This window comes from Cavenderia fasciculata (genome assembly GCF_000203815.1).
Source record: "Cavenderia fasciculata unplaced genomic scaffold Scf_Dfasci-G-o-33e01.r1-3, whole genome shotgun sequence".
NCBI lineage: Eukaryota > Evosea > Eumycetozoa > Acytosteliales > Cavenderiaceae > Cavenderia > Cavenderia fasciculata.
Window position 1 is genome coordinate 224,642 of NW_004457734.1, and position 17,699 is coordinate 242,340.

The following is a 17,699-nucleotide window of genomic DNA, read 5'->3' on the forward strand; positions in this document are numbered from 1 at the left end:
TTGAATTAATTATAAGGTCTTGGTATAATTTCTATATGATTTAACTTACAAGATATTTGCGCAATTAGAGTAAATAACTGCGACTTCCCATATTTATACAGGGTAACCCTATTAAAGAAAACTAGGATACATACCCTACCTGCCAAGGTGTAAGACATCAGCGGGTAAGGAACGGTATATCCAAGGGCGATAACCTGCTTTGGTCTGGTGTAATATTCCCAAAAGGAGAATATTTTTTGCAGCACTCGTATCTCTGTTGAAGAACCTGTTGCAGACTGGACAAAAAAGCCATTTCCATTGAGTTTGAAATGGCATATCCAATCCCGGGTACTTTGACTTCCAGAGAGCTTTTATTTGAGTGTAACAAAGTGACTTACCAAACTCATAGTCGTGGGTCGGAGCAGAGTTGTTTGTAAACTTGTTCCCATCCTCTTGACTATGGCCAATATTTTCTTGAATATTATTACTATTAGTTTTTTTTTGCTTTTCAAAATTAAACTTTATGATCAAGTTTATAATTTTGTCCTTGGTTACATTATTATTATTATTATTATTATTATTATTATTATTATTATTATTATTATTATTATTATTATTATTATTATTATTATTATTATTATTATTATTCTTTTTTTTCTTTTTAATTATATTAGTAATTTTTTTTTTTTTTCTCTTTTTACCTGTTTTTTTTTGATTTTCCTTTGACTCTTCATCATCTTCTTCTTCTTCTTCATCATCTTCATCATCTTCATCTTCTTCATTTTCTTTATCATTGTAATCGATTTTGTTCTCATTACAAAAGACTATCAACTCTTTTTTAGTCTTTTGGTTTAGAGAGTAAAGTGACTCCAATGGCAAAGTATGAGAAGGTGAACCCTTTTCGAGGGTTATGAATGTTTCCAGAGAACTATTGATATCTTTTGCCAAATCACCATTGGCGCACTGACAATCGTACTTTTTGCAAGCACATTTGCCACATTTTTCATCTTTTTTAAAGTTGCATTCCCAATGTACACCATTATCTGAAATAGGGGGGGTCGCAACAACAAGGGTCTTTTCAAGAGATTCAGGTAACTGTTTGTTTTCAATCTTTTGATGTTTAATTTTGTCTTTAAACATTTCGTTGTTGGTAAGATGAATGCTAGCGGCACATGCATTATGAATCTTGGAAAAAAAATATTATTAATGAATGGTTTCATTTGTGAGTGATGAGAATAAACACATACTTTGGAGGTATTAAATTCATTTACCATAAGAGCCTTGTATCCCATATTCTTCCAAAGACGGTAAAAAGACTTTGGACCAAGACCAGTTGGTCCACCACCCCGAGAGGAACGGTAAAAATCAGAACCACCAATACCTATAGAGGATTAGAAAAAAAAAGATTAATAAAATAAATATATATAAATATGATAAATGACATACAAATAACAGTTTTGTTTTTGGGTATTGTTGTGGGTGGCACAAATCGCTTTGCATAAGCATAGCGGGCACGCTGATTGTCAATGTGTTTATTCTTGTCCATGGTCTGGAACGTATAGGAGGTGACCACCTGGACATAGAGACGACATTGATGTTGGCATGTAACCCTTTCATACTCGATTCGCTTCATTACCGATTCTAGACTGAACAAAGTTTCTAAAAGATAAAAAAAATAAAAAGTTTAGTTTAACAATAATACAATGATTTTAAAAAGTATTACACATACCAAAGGTGTTGTATTCTGGCAACCCTCTTTCAAATGATTTCAAGGGCATTTTGTACTTTTCTATCATCGCACAAAGACGGCTAGTCTTCATCAGGTTGTAGAGCGTTGCTACAGAAACCACTCTGGCGCGGTTCAGAGAGTCGACGATCGTGTTTTTTGACCTTCCAGGATCAATGCCAACAAAAAGATATTTGGAACTGATGGCTTGTCGAATTGATCTCCATTGATACCGACGTTTTTTACACATACCAGGATGGTAAAAATTTCTCTTGGCCCTTCTATTTTCATATAATGGTACTCCATCATCATCTTGAATATTTTTTATAAAGGATGAGTCAGGTACAGATGGGGCCGTAGGTGTTGATCCAGATGGGGCAGGTACAGATGAGTCAGGTACAGATGGGGCTGGTACAGATGAGTCAGGTACAGATGGGGCTGGTACAGATGGAGCCGTAGGTAGTTTTTCGGAGTATGATTTTAACACTTTTACCAATATTTTTAATTTGGTGGTGAACCAATCGTCCTGTATAGAAATTTGATTGTCTCTAGCCCAAATTAAGAGTTCCAACTTGCTTTTGTTTGGGTCAAAAGATTTATCAGTTGATACTTCACACTCGCCGAGGGTTGCTTTCCATAAAGCCAATTTTATCGAATACGGATCTTCTTCTGCTTGAACAGTGATGTCGTAGGCCTTTGCTTGTTCCAATAGTGCTGCTTGATCAAATTTGGTAAACATGTTAAGTGATTTACCATTAACGAGACCCAATTTTTTTGTATTGTTCAGACCAGTCGAGGTTGATGTGAGAGGTATGCCAACAGATGATGAAGTTGTTGTGAGACCAGATGACGACGAGGAAGATGATGGCTCCGACGAGGAAGATACAGCAGAGGTGGTTGATGCAAATGTTTTAATTTTATCAAACATTGACACTTTTGGTTTGAGCTCGTAAACTGAATGAGCAATCGTAATGTATGCAGCGATTAAATGAGTTGCCAACATTACTGATGGGTGATGAGCCATTGCGATGAGTCTTTTCCCTTTGACTTTAAATGTATCACATATGTTGTCATAGGAGTTTTGACTATAATCAACAATTTCATAGTCTTTCTTATTCACCTCGTAAGCAGCTTTGGCAGCTTTACATGCAACATGACCACAAATGATGATGACTTTAGAAGTTGTTGATTCAAATTGCTTCTTTAGTTCTTCTGCCATTTCTTTTTCCTTTGGTTCGTCTTCAAAGCCACCTGCAGAAGAGTCGCGAACGCTGGTAAATGCGTCACGAATACGAAACGACATCGAGGGATCGGATGTTGCATTGATTACATTGGCCAAGTTTCGCATGGTTGGGGCAATTCCTGAACGGTCAGAGTTGAGAGCAATCGAAGTGGTGTTGAGTGGCTCGTGAAGAAATATTTCGACATGTGGTGAATCTGTCGAGATATATTCACGCAATATGCGATCTACTTGTGAGATGGCTGGCTTCACAGGTGGACAAGAGTCAGAGGAATGGACGAGTTTTTCCGATGCAGCTTTTTTGAGCGATGGGTCTACATTGTACAAGTTGGAAAAGTTACCACACGTTTCTTTCCTTTTTTCATGTTCGGAAAGAATGGGTATCTGAATGTTACAAAGAGGCGTTGGGCATTGAATTGGCAAACATTCGCTATTGAGAGTGTGGGACACAAGACAGTGGGCACAAGTGATTTTTCTAATCTCTTTGGTGACACTTGGTTTCAATCCAACTTGTTGTGCAATATAACAGGGAAAATGGGGGTGATTAGGTGACATCTTAGCCTTGTCTGTTTCCACTACAGTGCATTTCAGAGGATAAGAAATAATATCAGTGGAGGGAGTGGAATCCTCTGACATGGGTACATGTTCATTTGGTTCTTCGAGATTCTTTTGTTTTTTCCAAGGAATACATGGGGTTTCGAGATCAACCGATGGGCTGAAACCACGTTTCGACGTATTTTGAATATCGATTAGCATTTTGTCAACAGCAACTATATAAAGAAAAATTGAATATTAGTAAACCAGAGAATAAATATATACTTTAATATTGTTAAATTACCTTTTTCTCGAAATGAAACAGGGCCGGGGGTGTTTTTCGTTATCATCATCACCCTCTGGTTGATTCTAATTGAAACGTTTTGAAGGTAAATGTAACCGATCTTATCCTTTACATAATCGTTAAAGTTGATATGGACAGTGGGGGGATTCTTCTTATCAAAAACTGGATCGGGTTTTGGCAGAGGAGAGACCAGGTAATCCACCAACAAGGATTTGTCGACATGACCAGATGTGTAGTATTGAAAAAGTCCAGACTGTGGCAAAGGTTTTGGCCTCCATATCGGTTGGTTTGTCAGTTTACTGATTGAAATGTTTTTTGCTTCTAGCTGAACTTTCAATTCTTTTTTTAGTAATGGCAACGATGTTGAGTACCAACCGTCTTTGATTTCAATGTTGTTATCACGCAACCATGTTAAAATCTCCATCTTGTTGGGTGACCGATTATAATCAAAATCTACAATATTCAATTCTGGACGATTTTTAAGCATATCTTTCCATAATACCAATTTAACCAATGCTATTTTATCTTCTTCTTCTTCCTTTTTTGGTGTATCGGTATCAAAGTTGATCCCTCGAGCTTTTAATTGTTGACAAAGGTCATCCCAAACCAATCCTTTGAAGTTGTGAAATGTATCAGATTTTTCACCCAATATTCTCACATTCGATTTTGACGACCCTCTTGACGATACAACAGGCGAGGGGGATGGTGGTGATACAACAGGCGATGGGGATGGTGGTGATAGATCAGGCGAGGGAGATTTTGATAAATCAATGAGATGATCGATTTCCTTGTCAAAAAATGAATATCTGCTTAATGGATAGCCACCACTCAACGGATGGCCAAGTACATTTTCCAGGTTGGGAAAGATGGTCTGGAGATATTTGTTAATCTTGTCCTTGGAAGTGAGCGTAATGGTTCTATCAATGCCAGAGTTTTTAAGGATGTTTACAAACAATTGTAACGAAAAAGGAATCAGAGTACTATTAAATCTAAAAGTTATATATATTAGTTTACAATACAAAAAAATATATATCTATTTTTTTTTTTAAAAAGTTTATAACATACCCATATTGAGGAACCAGGCATTTGATTCTTATTTCTTTGGTTCTTATCCTCTCGAAATCGGAGGTTTGAAGATTCTCCAATTTCTCCTTGTGATTGGATGCATTGGATTCTTTGGGGAATTCGTATCCAATAGTTTTCCAAAAATCAATCAAAGATTCGAATTGTTTTGTTGTCAATTTTGACAAATCCACCTTTTCTTTGTCGAGACTATAGAGAATAAAAAAAAATGAATTAATTAGTGTGTGAAGTATAATGAATATATAGATAAAAAATTAATTACCAAATGACATTTTCGAGATTGAATAATTTCAATCGATTCAATTGATCTTTATCCAAGCTGGACCAGCTGCTCTTTGGGGAGACAGAGCTATCGATTAATTCCTTCAAACGTTTGGACGTTTCAGATAACATCCTCTCATTGACTTGGGGTAAACCATCATTTGTTGGAATGATACCCGCATCCAAGCGCAATGCTGTCTCAGCCAATTCTTTAATGGTAATAATTTTACCATCAATGTTGATTTTGCTAAAATCGGCCATTTCATTTTCAAGGTCATAATTCTTTTTTGACTTCTTTCCACGAGCCTGCTTCTTTTCCCTCTCTTGTTCCTTTTCTCTTTCTTCGAGGTTCTTTTTTCCTTTTGCAATACATCTCAAGTTGTGGTCTAATAGAATAAATAAAAGAAGAACAGAGGGTTAAAAAAAACTTTCTTTTTTAATAATAATTGATAGAGATCCTATCTTAGATATTTACCTTTGAGTTGTTGAGAGTCACAAATTAGTTTGATAGCCTCGATGGCCTCACCGATATCATTACCACCACCATTCAACTTGTCCAGTATTCCTTGCAAGAGTTCACATACTTCATATGAAAGGAGTAGATAGATTCTACGATCGTGTATATAATCTTTGAGACTGGTTAAATGGCGTTTGAACGTTTCCACTGTTTCCGCCAAAAATTGAGTTTCAATGGAATTTGAAAACTCTGTCAAATATGAATGGCATGTTCCGATTGGAGCCAAATCTGAATCTTTGAGGGCGTTGCGGATCTTTTGATTTTCCGTCAATCTCTGGACATTTAGTTTAGAGAATGTTTTAGAAACCATTTCTAATATAGCTTTAGCCTTTTCCTCGTCTTTACTTGATATCTAAAAAAAAAAAAAAAAAAAAAAAAAAAAAAAAAAAAAAATTAATTAAAACAAGATATCTATGAGTATATCATTGTATAGTCACAACGTACATATTTCTTTGGTAAAGAACTACTACTTCGTTCTTCCACTTGGGTTACTTTACATAACACGGCGTCAATTAATGCTTTTCCAATTGACAGTGGTCCACTCAAACATTTATCTATGTCTTTCATCATTTCATCTTTTTCTATCTTGTTCAATCCAGTGGTATCATAGTACTTGGTGAGTGCATTTTTGAAGTCCTGCTTGTCTCCACTAAATACTAAAAATGGTAAATATAGAAAAAGAGAGAAAAAAATAAATTAATTAATATCCCTTTCAACCGTTGGGGTGATGTTGATACACATGCATACCATTGGAGTTGCAAATGATTGTAGCGTGTGATAGTTGTGCCGTGATGCGACAGGTGGAGTAATACTGGCGGGTGTATTGGCCTAGATGTTTCATAAATGTACTCTGGGTTTTATTCCATCTTTTTCCCATGACCGAATCGAGTGGGTTTTGTGTCGTCCGTGTTAGTGTATACGTTGGATATGGAAGAGGACCCTTTTCGAATGGATTGTCTTGCACTTTGGTGGCCATGGTGGTAACGATCTTGAGAGGGGACCCCAGTGGTGGCGCTACAAGAGACTGCTCTGAAGATAACTTGAGTAAATAGTAAAATGAGATACTGTAATGTAATTAAACTTTGATAAAATAAAATAGATAAAGGGATGGAGATAAATATTGAGAGAAGTTAAAAAATAATAATGAAATGAAGAGCCCAAATTTGTGTGATTTAAATAGAGATCGCATTGAAGATCAAAAAAAAAAAATTAATTTAAAAAATATCTTTCTTGGAAACAATAAACCTTCACCGTAACGATCGATGCTTATTTATAGATTTATTTATATATTGATATTTATGAATGATCAATAAATTTTATCAATATTATAGATATATTTTTATCTTTATTTTAAGCATATAAATCATGAGTACAGCAACCCAAACTATCACTGCATCTCCAGCAGCAGTAGCAACAACAACAACAATCACAACACCACCAACAGGAGCATTCTTTCAACCATTCATTGGCAATCGCGTTAAACCAACATACCCATTAAGACAAGTCCAACGCATTAGAAAACAAATATCATCTACGTTAAATAGACATACAGGTGGCGACCAAGAACTACAATCAGAGGTTCTAAGAAGTTTCAGCATATCTAAACATGGAAGAGGTATCAAGATGTTGCTCGATCCCAAAGGAGAAAAGATCTACAACGATGGTACAGTTTTTATGGCTACAAGAGATTATAGTTGTCTCAACATCATTAGAAAGATGCACAAGGAAGCAAAAGATGGGAAAAAGAATCATTTTACAAAAACACAGTAAGTTGCATTTATCACATCAAATACCTCTTCTTTCAACCTCCCATATAAATTAGTATGGATGTTCAAACCACACTACTGAGTGTCTCATCAAGTAATACAGGATTGTGTATATATTATATTTAAAATTACGAGTTCATTTATACTAATTCCTTTCTTTAAAAGAATATTATCATCGGTATCACCTTTTCATACTGCTTCACAACTAAGAGATTTTGGTTTCAAAATGATTTGAATGTGTATTGAATATATTTTTGTTATTTAATACCTATTTCAATTATCGAGCCAATGCCAAATTTGAAATGATAGGTATGTCAATTACTACAAGTTAAATATTTTATAGTTAATACGATATACTCACCAATTCATTCTTTAAAGATAGTTTGTTGTTGTAATATTAGTTCAACTATTATCAAAAGGTTACAGTGAACCTTTTCAAACCTATTTATATATGGAACTCCACATTGATTCGAGTCAATTATTATTCGTTGATTTCAATGATCTAGTGGTCCAATATATATACATATTTTTTTATAATAGACTGTATATACAGGTATGGATTATTATTAATATTAATTTTATTTTTGTTTCTTCCAACTTTACACATTTTTAACTTTTTTTTTGCCATTATAGATTATAGATATGATATCGATCAAGAGTAATGGTAGCTCTATTGATTCTACTCATATTTCCTCTTTTTATTTATCCCTTACAGCTTTATAGTTCAATATTTAATCAAACAATACATCCATATATGGTACCTATCCATAAATGATAAAGTTTAAGTATCATGTAGACTTCAACATAGTAGTAGTATATACTACAACCACCACTCAATTACTAATACATATTTTTAACATAGGTCATCCTTACTATTTTTCTATAGAACCGATTGATCTTCTTCTTAATCAACCGCTGATCTATTAAAGTTATGTATATATTCATAACATAAATTAATTTCAAAACTAACAATTCCAATCTATCAGATATCTGTTTAATGAGACTAGTCAACAAATCGGTTCATACTATAGCTGATAGTCTTGTATTATAGCAACAAAGGTGGTTGTTTGGTCATCAACTCTACCCACCTGAATTAGAATACAAAGTTAAGTAAATTCATCACAATACAACTATCAAACCCTCAACTAATCATATTCATGCCATATTATACTTTAAATATAGATAATGAAAAGATCTATCGATTGGTAAAAGAATAATTAAAAATAAAGAAGACCATAGAGAGAAATAAGTTTTACAAATAAATAGATTCTGAGGCGGTACTCCCAACCAAAAATTTTCAAAACCCCCAAAGAAAATAAATATTCATTTTATTAATTTTTTTTTTTAATTTGTTTTTAATATAGAATTCTTTTTTTGGTGTGTTGTATGTAACTTTTATTCAATGAACAACAACAATAACGAATCAACAATCATAATATTTAGAGTGATTAAATCTAAAGTATTATTAAATCTTATATTATCATTCATACCAATAATCAATCAACTATCATTGCTATACTCTCAAAAATATCAGTTTCTATTATATAAATCTATATCTTTATTAAAGTACAGTGATCATGTTGGAGCTTGTTACAAGACTAAAAGTAGTCATCATTACGATGACGATCAAAAATACATAGAACTAAAAAGATTGCAACAACAAAGATCATTTGTTTTGTTTAGAGATAAACTATTGAATGATCGACGGTTTGTAGTCTATTTCAGAGCAATGCCAGTAATACTGAGGAATTGTAAAGATGTCACATTGTTACAAAGACTGCATCAACAGTATCCTCACTATTTTAATTTGCCACTCACTAAACCACCACCTGAAAAGTCAAGTAGTGGTAGTAGAAGTAATAGATCAGTTCCAAGAGTGGGAACAGCGTCAACTACAACATTGGGTGATTGTATTGGATCAAAGAGTTGGGTCATTGACAATGTGGCTGCAAGTGGTAGTTTGGCATGTTTGGTCTATACAATTGAAAGTATTGGTATTGAACCTACTACCATGACACTCGAGATGGCTTGCGAGTATGGTCAATTATCAATACTCGGCTTTATTCAAGAAAACTATCCATCGTTGCCAATTGGTAGAGCATTTGAATTGGCCACCTACAATGCACATCCCTCCATTGTACAATTTCTATTAGAGAATAAAACAGACGAGTCATTCAGCTCTGTTTCTCTTGTCAATGCTGCAAGAAATCAAAACAAAGAGAATAATCTAAAGATTTGTACACTGCTCTTTGAATATTCTAAAACGAGACACGGTGGTAGTGAAGAAGGAGATAGATTTGGTTTGGTTGATAATTCAGTCATGTCTGGGTCATTGGAGATTGTTAAGTTGTTTCATAGTCATTATGGTCATTCAAAGAATGCACTTGACATGGCTGCCGAACTAGGGTATTTGGATATAGTTATGTATCTCGATCAAGTTGGAGCACCTGCATCTACGAGTGCAATGGATTATAGTGCAAAGAATGGACACTTGGATGTAGTAAAATACCTAAAAGAACATAGAAAGGAAGGGTGTTCACCAGACATATTGAAAAAGACATTGGTTGGTGGATCTATTGATGTTTTTAAATACCTTTATTTTAACGTACTTGGTGGTGAAGGAGGTAGTGTTGGGACGGTTGATTTAGCATCGTATATTAGTAATGTCACAAGTGGAAACATTCCACTCTTACAATTTATAAGAGAGTGTTGTATGTTGACACAACCACCACCCACCAACTTGTTGTCACAAGTAATCACTCGTGGACAAGGCGATCGTTTTGCCATGGCAAAATACCTCATCGAGAGTGAGATGGTGGTTCAGCCAGATCATCCAGATTATGTCTACGAACAATCATTAATCATGCAAGGATTGGTTAGACGTGGTCCACTATCACTATTTCTCTATCTAGTAGTAGATACGTTTAAAATCGACTTGACCAACAAACCATTGTCAGAGGATATTTGGGAGCAACTAAAAAGAGAGTATGATGGTCAAGTACTGGTTTATATGCTCCAACAAAACAAGCATCATTTAGAGGTGGTGCATTACAACGATATTCTTATCAACGGTAATCCCCCCTACTTGCAAGTACTAGAGTATATTTGGGAGGTGTGTCCAGATGCATACTCATACTCGCCGTATACAAGTCGACTTGCCAACCGAGTGTGCACACTCGATCAAAAACAACAACGTATCGATATTTTCAAATTCCTCCATCGCAATCAACTTGTCAGTCAGTTCACCCTACCAAAACTAATTTCCCAAACGCTTCAACATGATGGTGATTTTGTCTGTGCAATTCTATTACACTCTTTTATCGAAGAGGAGGAGGAGGAGGAGGATAAGAGTAGTAGAATAGTGGTAGAAAAGTTATTTGAAGATGCTGCCAATAAGGGGTCACTTGAAATGATACGATTTCTGGTCAACCGGTACCCACAACATATAATCTTTGAATATAAAAGACACGATGCGTTGTGTCTAGCTGCGAAGCATGGACACTTTGAAATTGTCGATTATTTGATCAACAACCAAATTCACCCTCCTCTTGACATACTGTCTCGGTCACTATTACAAGATTCAAATATCATTGATTGTGCAGCACAATCCAACAAATTAGAGATACTTGCCCATGTTGTTGGAAAATTTCCGAGTATCCTACCAACACACCGTTCATTAATTGGGACCAGTCTTGATGTTCCACAATACCTAGCCAATCACTATAACCTAGATGACCTAATCCTATCATGTAAAGGTGAATCTAATTATTTTATTTTATTAAGAAATGCAAAAAATGATTTAATTAATCAAAATCAAAATAATCAAAATAACAATCAAAATAATAATAATAATAATAATAATAATAATAGGAATAGTGATAACATACCAACATCAACATCAAAATCTTTTGGACTCTTAAACATATTTAAAAGTGTATTTAAGAAATATTAGTAGTAACCTTTATGAATTCTATACTTTTAAATAAATACTTTTGTACACTCTACCTTCTCCATCTTATGTAAATATCTATAAATATATATATATAAAAATCAAAACAGATAATTGTTTAAAAATAAAAAATGATTTTGATTTTTGAAAAAATCAATTTCCTTTAAAGGATTAATGGGGGTTCATTCATTTCATTTTTTTTAATAATAATGGGTCTCCTCTCTTTGTGTCAACCATTGACAAACTAGTAAACACACACAATATGCACATCAATTTCAGTTTATATAATTAGCTATCAGGGTGATCTAATACCAACCACAAACATTAATCATTTATCATTACTAATATAAATTGTTGTTGTTCTGTACATTAACTGCCACAGAATATTATACATAAATAATATAGATAAATATAAATACATTCAAAAAAACATCTATCATTTCTAAAACAAATAATAATAATAATAATAATAATTATCATTTTAATATAATATAATTTATATTTATATATATGTGTTAATTCTAATATAACGTATAATGTTTATACATTATGAAGATCAAGCATTCAATGATTTATCAGAGGATTGGAAATTAGCTATATTGGATCTATTTAATCACAGCTATGGTAGGTGGAGTAGAGACGTCAAACCTCCACGCGTACCAGGGTCACGTGTTAGAATGACTCTAAGACAATTAAATCAAAGAAGTAAGAATTCTTTTGTCATTCTTGCAAAGACTGCTTCATTGTCACCAAATAATAATTATAATAATAATAATAGTATTAATAATAATAATAATAATAATAATAATAATAATATTAAGAATGAATTAGTTGGATATGCATTATATACAAAATTTATGGTACCTCAAATGGGAGAGGCAAGATGGATAGTACAATTTGTAGTTTCTGGTGAATACAGACACCATCATATAGGTAGAGAATTAATATCACATGCTTTGGGAACAGGATGGACTGTATCAGGTCTAGTCAGCAGTAACCCCTATGCAATTAGGTGTCTCGAAAAGGCATCGTCGTCGCAATGTAGTTCTGTAGAGACTTGTAAATATGTAGATACCGTCATTCAATGTTGTAATATATCCTATATACGGCGATCACCACTACACTGTACGCAATCCCAATCATTGATAGATACTCGATTCCGACTTGACCATACCGACAGTTTAAAATACCTAGAGGATGAAAAAGAAAAGGGTCATTGGAAATTGGGTGATCATCTACCTGAAGGAATGGAATTTGTTGGTTTAGTATTTAATCATCAATTATTAAATAATAATAATAATAATAACAAACAATTTGACAATGACGATGATGATGACGATGATGATGATGAGGGAATATAAAAGAAAAACATAGTCATCAAGTTGGGGATTTTTATAACCTATAAATAGAAATATAAATATATATTGTAATAAATGTAAATGTAAATACATATAAATCTAGTGTAGGGGCATTTATATATACCTCTCTCTCTCTCTTTTCTTTTTTCTTTTGATACATGCCATACTACCTTACCTTGTTTCAATATCTCCATGGATGATTCCAATTGTATTTCAAACCATTTAGTTTGACAGATGTTTCACTTGATGACAAAGCAAATGGGTTGAAATACAATCGGACTGGGCAAGTTAAAACAATACTAACCTAGTAAAGTAAACTCTCTTTTTATCATTGATGGCAGTGGGCTCCATTAATACTAATGATACACTTGAAACACCTAAAATACAAAAAATAGTCTAGACTATGTTACCGAATTAAATTTTAAACTCTCCAAGTGTAAGATTTAAACCTGCTAATGATTCAATAACTAATAAATAAATAAGATATGTGATGAAGTAAATAGTATATATTATAATAGCTTATACTACAAAACCACCTAAGAAAGTGAAAGACATTTATGATTGAAATTTGCACCTGTGATGCCTTTAATTTTTCTTTTTCCTTTTAATTTTTTTCAAGACAGAATCTTCATTGTTTGTCTTGAAGTGATTTTTATTATTAATATTAATATATATATCTATATATTTATTTATATTATATTTAATATCAATCGATAGAAGATATCAATACTACAGAGAATAGAATAGAGAAAGATGATACAGTGGAAGAAGTTTCCCTTCTTTGAAAAGGAATTGGTCAAAGAAGATGGAGCTCAAAACCCAAATACTACCATTCAAGTATGATATCATCACCTATGATCAAAGCAAAGACTATATCTCTTTTGAGAGAGATAGAGAGATAGAGAGATAGATAGATTAAAGAGAGAGTGAGAGTAGTACAAGAAGTATAACTAACTTTGATCATCATCATCATTATTATTATTATTATAATATTAGAAAATGAAAATATCATGTACAACAAGTGGTAGAGGTTGTTTGATTGTAGGTGATTCAGAAGGTTTCATTTCATTCTTTGATAGAGAGATGACTGCAACTTCATTCCATGCATACCGTCAATTTGTTACACATCTTCATCAACTAAGAGAGAGAAACTTTTTGATTTCTATTGGTCATGATGATGCTGCCTCTAACCCATTACTTCGTATTTGGAATCTTGATAAAAAGGATAATGATACTCCATTATGTGTTAGAGCTATAAAGATTGAAAGAACTGTTGTTGTATGTAAATAGAAATAGAAATAGAAAAAGAGGTTGAAACTAATGTTTATGTTTAATGTTTAAATATTTAGATTACATCATTGGCAGTATTGGAGGATTTATCACAAATTTGTATTGGTTTTGCAAATGGAGAAGTTATATCGATTAGAGGTGATATATTTAGAGACAAGGTTATGAAGACTAAAGTGATGAAACCACCTGGTGAAGATCCAGTCACTGGAATGGGTTTCATGACAAAACAAACACCTCATCCTGTATTGTTTGTTGTTACTACTTCAAAGGTTTATACTTATATTAGAGATCAAGAGGTAAGTAAAACAAAACACAGATATTATTTTAATTTATATATTAATTAAATTTTTGTTAATAGATGATAATTGAAGATGAAGGAGGAGCAGAGATGGGATGTTTTGTAATGGGAGATGATCAAACACCTATTATTGGTAGATCAGATGCTATCTATTATTATAATACTGATGGACGTGGACCGTGTTTTGCATTTAGTGGACCCAAGCAGAGACTGCTTTCATTCCGTTCGTATTTGGTGGTGGTGAGTCAAGAGTCGTCGGGTGGTGGTGGGTCGGGTATTGGATACCCAACATCACCGAGCGGGTCCCAAGGAGGGTCGTTTGCCAAGCAACAGGTGACACTCAACATATACGACACCAAGAATAGATATGTCGGCTTTACAGACAAGTTTGAGGGCATTTCATTCATCTCTTGTGAATGGGGCTCGATCTTTATCTTTACCACCGACAATAAGCTCTTCCAACTCGAAGAAAAGGACACTCAGACCAAGTTGGAGACACTCTTTAAAAAGAATTTGTATAGTGTCGCCATTGACCTGGCCAAGAGTAACCACTATGACAATAACTCCATCTCGGATATTTACAGAAAGTATGGCGACCATTTGTACGGCAAGGGTGACTTTGACAATGCTATTGCTCAGTATCTTTGTACGATTGGAAAGTTGGAGCCGAGTTATGTGATTCGTAAGTTTTTGGATGCGCAGCGTATCCACAACCTCACCAGTTACTTGCAAGCACTGCATGAAAAGAATCTTGCCAATGAAGACCATACCACACTGCTACTCAACTGTTACACCAAGCTCAAGGATGTCAAGAAACTCGACCAGTTTATCAAGACAGAGTCAGAGATGAACTTTAACGTCATTACAGCCATCAAGGTGTGTAGACAGGCTGGATACCACGAACATGCACTCTACCTCTCTCTCAAGCATCGTCAGCATGATCTCTACCTCAAGATTCTCTTGGAGGATTTGGGTGACGATCAAAAGGCACTAGACTATATCCAAACGCTCAAATTAGAGGAAGCACAAAAGAATCTAAAGACCTATGGTAAAATGTTGGTATCGAATTTGCCCGAGCCCACAACCAACCTTTTAATGCGTATCTTTACCGACTATCAGCCATCACACTCGATTTCCTTCCCATCGTCTTCGTTGCCATCGCCAACTGCCTTGCCAGAGGTTCGATCTGCATTTTCAGATTTTAATTTTCAAGACAAGCAAAAGGCAACGCCTGATGAATTTATCGATATTTTCGTCAATCAACCCGAATGGTTGATCAAGTTTTTAGAGTATATGATTCAAACTGGAAACGACTCTGCTCAAATCTATAATACTCTTTTGGAATTGTATTTACGTGATGATATGGGTCACCATGGTATGAATGGTAATCATCTATCTAAAACTCAAAAAGAAGAAAACAAAGCTCAACGTTTAGAAAAGGCTTATGAATTTTTAACAAATCAAAAGGTAAGAAAATAGATAGAAAAAGAATTATACTTATTATTATATGATTATTAACATATTTTTATTTTATTTTTTAGAATGGATTTGATGAAGATCATGCATTGATTCTTGCACAAGTACATAATTGGAAACAAGGAATTCTTTATCTTTATGAAAAATTGAAATTGTATAATGAAATTATAGAGTATCATATGGAGAATAGTGATTTTGAAGGTTTAATTAAAGCATGTAAAAAGTATGGTGACAAAGATCCAAATCTTTGGGTACAAGTTTTATCCTATTTTGCAACAAACAAGGAAAATTGTCAAAATGAAATTGCTGAAGTATTATCAAGTAAGTAATATATATTTATTTATACATATAAATTCATTTTTAGAATTAAATTAAATTAATTAATTTATTTATTATTTATTTAATTTTTTTTTAGATATTGATAAAGATAATTTAATCCCACCATTGTTGGTTATTCAAATTCTTTCACAAAACAAAAATACTACATTACAAGTTATCAAGGATTATATTTCAAGAAGATTATCACAAGAAACTCAACAAATTGATAAAGATTATGCATCCATTAGACAATATGCAGAGGAAACTGATAAAATGAGAAATGAAATTAATGAATTAAGAACAAAGTATGTAAAAAAGGAAATAGGATATATTCTCAAATTTACATAATACTTATTTATTTATTTATTTATTTATTTATTGTTTAGTGCTAAAATATTCCAACAAACAAAATGTGTTGTTTGTCAAAGTCCACTTGATTTACCATCGATTCATTTCCTTTGTCAACATAGTTTCCATCAAAGATGTCTTGGTGATAATGAAAGAGAATGTCCCATTTGTGCACCAGACAATAAGAGAATTCTTGAAATCAAAAAGGCACAATCTGAATCTGCAGGTCAACACAATCAATTCTTTAAGGTTTTGGAAAGTTCTCAAGATGGTTTCTCAACTGTTAGTGAATACTTTGGTAGAGGTATTCTTTCTTAAAAATACAATCCATTCACCCTCTACCGTACAGCACATACACCAACCATTACACTTGTTGTCATACTAGTTTTATAAATCTTTAATAATTAATCATTAACCAACCATCCATCCTTCATTTACATTAAAATAAATAATAATAATAATCCCAAATCACAATCACATAATTAAAGTCTCATTTAAATGATAATTTATAAATAATATCTATTCTCTCTTCTCTTATCCTAAGTTCGTGTTTAGTCAAGTCTTGGGAATGGGATCAAAAAAAAAAAAGAGCAAATTCAATCAAATTATTAATAGAATCAAAGTCAGACAACTACTCGTTGATCGGGTGACAAACAATGATTCAGAGAAACTAGTCAAGAGATACTACAATCAAAATAGAGAAGAACGAACCCCAGACCTTTATGGATTCCTACAAGACATACTTGTTCATCCAAATATGAATAACTTGACATTTGAAGAATCATGGTACAAAGATTAGTTAACTAGTGACAAATGTATCAATACTATCGAGTAGTGAACAAATACAATTGATTGATATGTATTTTTTTGGTTTTTCTAGAACAAAAATAGATGCAAATCAATTCATTGGTCATGTGGCAAAAAGGTGTGGTGATTCAACATTCCTTTGTATTTGTTGGGATCGGTTTCATCAAGATAAAACAATACCCAAATTAAATGTGTTGGTAATGGCTGGATGCAAACTAGATGTAAATGACTTGCTGACTACAAATCTATGATCCATTTCTTATTGTCAAGTGCGTTGGATTCTTCACTACATAATAATTTCTTGGAAGTGGTTTATCATTCTATGGAACGTTTCACAAGTGAAGATCATATCGATCTCTATATAATTGATAAGTTAATTCAAACAATCACTAGCTCTATCAAAAAATACTCTTTTAGTTCAAACAATGACAGACACTAAACTTAG

The 17,699-nt window shown here is 33.3% G+C and overlaps 5 protein-coding genes across 5 annotated transcripts; 4 read left to right on the forward strand and 1 right to left on the reverse strand.

Annotated features, from left to right (window-relative positions):
* Nucleotides 1-93: 93 nt before the first annotated feature.
* DFA_04309 (uncharacterized protein) lies at nt 94-6,620 on the reverse strand (the record flags this gene model as incomplete). Its single annotated transcript, XM_004359985.1, has 12 exons — nt 94-108; nt 135-347; nt 535-1,164; nt 1,227-1,360; nt 1,426-1,638; nt 1,958-3,715; nt 4,159-4,772; nt 4,849-5,055; nt 5,129-5,513; nt 5,603-5,996; nt 6,089-6,293; nt 6,565-6,620. The coding sequence occupies 12 exons, from the start codon at nt 6,618-6,620 to the stop codon at nt 94-96; spliced, it is 4,824 nt and encodes a 1,607-aa protein (XP_004360042.1).
* Nucleotides 6,621-7,009: 389 nt separating this feature from the next.
* On the forward strand, nt 7,010-11,362 carry DFA_04310 (uncharacterized protein; the record flags this gene model as incomplete). Its single annotated transcript, XM_004359986.1, has 5 exons — nt 7,010-7,410; nt 7,576-7,628; nt 8,593-8,615; nt 8,775-8,794; nt 8,854-11,362. 5 exons carry the CDS (start codon nt 7,010-7,012, stop codon nt 11,360-11,362), a joined length of 3,006 nt encoding a protein of 1,001 aa, XP_004360043.1.
* Nucleotides 11,363-11,895: 533 nt separating this feature from the next.
* On the forward strand, nt 11,896-12,720 carry DFA_04311 (uncharacterized protein; the record flags this gene model as incomplete). The annotated part of the gene is made up of 1 exon (XM_004359987.1): nt 11,896-12,720. The coding sequence occupies one exon, from the start codon at nt 11,896-11,898 to the stop codon at nt 12,718-12,720; it is 825 nt and encodes a 274-aa protein (XP_004360044.1).
* A 750-nt stretch (nt 12,721-13,470) lies between these two features.
* On the forward strand, nt 13,471-16,765 carry vps11 (RING zinc finger-containing protein; the record flags this gene model as incomplete). The annotated part of the gene is made up of 7 exons (XM_004359988.1): nt 13,471-13,554; nt 13,714-13,995; nt 14,067-14,303; nt 14,366-15,772; nt 15,847-16,102; nt 16,197-16,404; nt 16,486-16,765. 7 exons carry the CDS (start codon nt 13,471-13,473, stop codon nt 16,763-16,765), a joined length of 2,754 nt encoding a protein of 917 aa, XP_004360045.1.
* Nucleotides 16,766-17,015: 250 nt separating this feature from the next.
* Nucleotides 17,016-17,693, forward strand: DFA_04313 (uncharacterized protein; the record flags this gene model as incomplete). Its single annotated transcript, XM_004359989.1, has 2 exons — nt 17,016-17,233; nt 17,525-17,693. The coding sequence occupies 2 exons, from the start codon at nt 17,016-17,018 to the stop codon at nt 17,691-17,693; spliced, it is 387 nt and encodes a 128-aa protein (XP_004360046.1).
* Nucleotides 17,694-17,699: the final 6 nt, after the last annotated feature.